Raw genomic sequence first — 4,169 nt, forward strand, 5'->3', positions numbered from 1 at the left:
TATATATATATATATATATATGCACTTTTTTTTCCTTTTTATAATTGTAGATTTCTTGATTGATTTTGGCTGGCCAATAAAAGCACATGGTAGACATGTTAGCCTATATTAGAAAGGTGACTTCCTTCAAATATAGTGACTCCAATTTAAAATAAATGTGATTTAATATTTTTGTGTACATATTAAAAATAAAAAAATAATTAAATCTTAAAAAAATTATTTTATTAAAATATATGTATTTTTCATCATTATAAATATAAGGTGGAGGTTGTGTTTTAGAAGTAGTATACACGGTATTTAGAAGAAGATATAATTGGAAGAAAAAAAACTAAAGTTGAATTGAAATGATGGAATATAATATTGAGAATTTGATATAGGTTAATTGACGGTTTGGAGTAGCTTAGCCATCACACCATTGAATTGTTTGCCTCATCCAGTCTTTGTTTCTGGAATATGTCACACTTAATTTTGTTGACGCATTTATGTCTATACCAAATTACATGACTTTCTAAAAGTTTCCTATTCAATGATTATGGGTGAATTTTCTTTAAAAAAATATGGGTACGTTATAGTTTTTATTATGATAAATAATTTTAATTTTTAATTGTTGTTTTCTTTAAATTATAATTATTATTTAAAAATATTTTTTTTATTATGATAGACAAAAAACAAATCATTTTCTTAATTTTTTAATATTATTTAAACAATTATAAATATAAGAGATTTGTTTCTGTTTCTGTCTTGGCGGACTGCAATGGAGCTGTCCTAGTGGAAACGTCCACATAAGTCTTAAATAGAAAAATAAAGATGATTTCAATTTTTTGTGTTGAATCACAATTAGTTTAATGAATATACACCGTAGAAGATTATTTAATTACTGATTATAAAAATTATAATTATATAAATTAATTATAATAAAATTTATCATATATTCTAAAATAAAAAAAATTATAATTATATAATATAATTATATGATTAATGACTTATATTAATAAACTATGTAAAATTAGTTTACATTATTGTCGGTTACTTTTCTCAATCATAGTTTCAATTCACTCTAAATAGGACACATTAATTTACCCATCACGTTTTAATGCGAACTTATATAAGATGCGTGCATGAACTATAGACTCCTTCAATAATGTGAAAAAGACATTAAAGGAGAATTCAAACATCTTTGAAAAGAATCTTTTGATTGCCCAATTAAATGTTTGGCGTATACTTGGAAGTAAGAAAAAATTGTGAATCTTTTTAAATAAATGAAACAATAAGATAATAATATACATAGACAAAACAATAACTTTTAATTCATATATTTAAGTTATACTTTTATTATTATTACATATATTGTCACAATTATATATATATTAAAATAGTTATAATTCAAATCAAATATTTTTTTATAATTTGGCAATTATAATTAATTGATTGATAACGTAAAAAAATTTACGATCATATATATGGTTTGTTTGCCATGACAAATAAACTTACTTATAATATATAATTTCACATGAGAAAAAAATATATGTTTGATAACAATAATTTTGTTATAACTTATAATTTTTTCTACTAGTTTATAACATTCTTTTGATAAATTACTTCCAATAGATTTTGAGTTTATAATTTATTATTTATTTATTCAATTTGGCTCTTGTTATTTTGCTACACTAATTTTATCCTTTATACTTTATTTATTATAATTTAAAATAAATAAGATAAATATTGATATATGTTATAATTGTACAATCATGTTGGATGTATGAAAGATAATAGACGTTGTGTTCGATTATTGTAGCTAAGGTTAATTTAATTTTGTTTTGACTTTATAATCTTTTATTATAATGTTATTTTTATATGTTTATTTGTTGTATGTCTATTGTTAAATTTATTAAATAAAATTAACTTAATAATAATAATAATAAATAAAAATATATCAGATTAATAAATTTAAAATTATTAAAAAAATTAAATTACTAAATTTAAAATATTTAAAATACTAATTAATATAAACTAATTTATCATATATCTAGTATTAATTTTAATGAGAGTGATAAAAGTTGAATTCATATACTCTTATATAAAATACATATATTAAATATATATAAGTGTGAGGTTGTGAGCAAAAATGTGATGAGAAAAAAGGTTTGAAAAGAAAGTCTTACCTAAACTGTTTGGTATGTGGCAACATCTGTTTGTTCTTGTTCAGAATTTGATCATCAACGTTAAACAACAAGGAAGAATCAAACGGCAATTCCAACTTCCTCTTCCTCCAAGCCGCCACAAAAACCACCGCAATTTGAGTCAAAGGACTCCCCACAAGTTTCTTAAACCTATACCTTTGTGTTCCCCATAAGAACACAAAAAGTGCCACAACTATTGCACAAACACATATTCCATAACCCCAATCTCTTCCAACATGATCTTGAATGTAAACAAGAATTGTAACTGCTGTTAATGAACCTATGCTTATAAAAAAGAAGAACCAGTTGAAGAATTTAACCATTTGTTTTCTCTCTCCTTCGTTTGAATCGTCGAATTGGTCTGAACCGAAGCCAGAGACACTTGATTTTAAACCACCTATTCCAAGTGCTGTCACGTATAGTGCTATGTATAGAACCGTTAATTGAATGTTGTTTGCTGCTTCACAATGTTTTACACTGTTTTGTGTGCATTTTGGTGGATGTAGGCTCGGAATTATTGTTGATATTGTCAACATTGTAACCCCCTGGTACAACACATATTTTATATTAAGATCTAAAAATTCAATTTAATAATCAATGTGAGTACACTGTTTGAATGTAGAAATGTCTTACAATTGCTTCCACAGTTGCGAAGATAGCTATGGTGAGGTATCTGTAAAAGAAAAGTGAAAAAAATATAGTTACTAAAACTTAGTATTATAATTTAATGAACATAGTAATTCGGTTACCACAAACCTTCCAATAAAAGTGTCGGCTACAAAACCACCTAGCAAACAGAGCATAAAACAGGTTCCCATGAAGTTTGTGACTATGTTGGCAGAGGAAGCATTGCCTAAATGCATAGTACCAGTCAAATATGTCACCAAATTTACAGCTATGCCCATTGTTGTTAACCTCTCACATGCTTCTACTCCTGTTATTCAGACAATAATAAATTATGATTTTAATTTTTATACATTTTTAGTGAGTATATTTATATCATAGCAAATACCTAAAATCATTGCTGATGATGTCCAACCACCAGTTTTGGACCTCTCTGCAGGACTGCCCTTACAGTCCCAAGCATCTTGAATTGTTTGCCCTTGTGTTTGAGGGAGAGTACTCATTTGGTTATGAGTGGTGAACTCAAAATGGTACCAAAAGAAAGAAAGTGAGGAGGTATGGCACAAAAGGGGTAAAGGGTATTGTGGCTTTTTATATACAATCAAGGAAAGAGACCACACATGACTAGTATTTTTTAAATATTGCATACAGCCTATGCTTTATACAATCAATCACTTATAGAATTATATGAAATTTTGGAACAACATGCCCATTATGATCACTATGATAATACAAATTAAATATGACAATAATTTCAGTATGAAAATTGTTATCCAATCTTGGAACTAGAGGAATATTATGTTCACTCTCATTAGGAATAATTAAAAATTCAAATTAAATTGATCAACCTTATCTACACCTAGTATGTCTCAAGAATCAAGAGTGGTATTTTCAATCAGCCATATAGTTAATTGAGTAAGTTCCTGTATGCACTATTTAGAGATATAATTAAAAGAATAAGAGGCCTAAATTTCTATTATTTGTGTCAAATCAGACTTGTAATATGTACATAAATAATTTTTATTTATTTATAATTAAGTCTAAAAAATTAATATTCGTAGTTACGATCAACCCCTAGTTCAGCCACCCTCACAATAAACTATGATTAATAGGTATGCAACGGAACGGGTTACGGTAGATTTTGTTTCCCCACTCTCGTTCTAACTTTACAAAAAAATTCGTCCTTGTCTCTTTCAAGATTCATGTTTAGATCTTCATCCTCGCCTATACATAGCTGCTCAGAATTTTTTTCCCCGACGCTTCCTCATTCTTATAAATATAACAATAAATTTAAAATTATATTTATTATAATAAAATAAAATTATATTAAAATTTATAATTTATATAAACAAATAAATAAATAAA

General features: G+C 26.1%; 1 protein-coding gene across 1 annotated transcript in view; it reads right to left on the reverse strand.

Annotated features, from left to right (window-relative positions):
• LOC101498062 (protein NRT1/ PTR FAMILY 6.3) overlaps nt 1-3,527 on the reverse strand; it is a 7,399-nt gene extending 3,872 nt beyond the window's left edge. The window contains exons 1-4 of the mRNA XM_004516782.4: nt 3,193-3,527; nt 2,937-3,114; nt 2,814-2,853; nt 2,163-2,725 (exon numbers count right to left, since the gene is read on the reverse strand). Coding sequence (XP_004516839.2) covers nt 2,163-2,725; nt 2,814-2,853; nt 2,937-3,114; nt 3,193-3,451 — 1,040 coding nt within the window. The 5' untranslated portion in view covers nt 3,452-3,527. The remainder of the gene's footprint in view (nt 1-2,162; nt 2,726-2,813; nt 2,854-2,936; nt 3,115-3,192) is intronic.
• Nucleotides 3,528-4,169: the final 642 nt, after the last annotated feature.

This window comes from Cicer arietinum, chromosome 7, assembly GCF_000331145.2.
Source record: "Cicer arietinum cultivar CDC Frontier isolate Library 1 chromosome 7, Cicar.CDCFrontier_v2.0, whole genome shotgun sequence".
Taxonomy (NCBI): Eukaryota; Viridiplantae; Streptophyta; class Magnoliopsida; order Fabales; family Fabaceae; genus Cicer; species Cicer arietinum.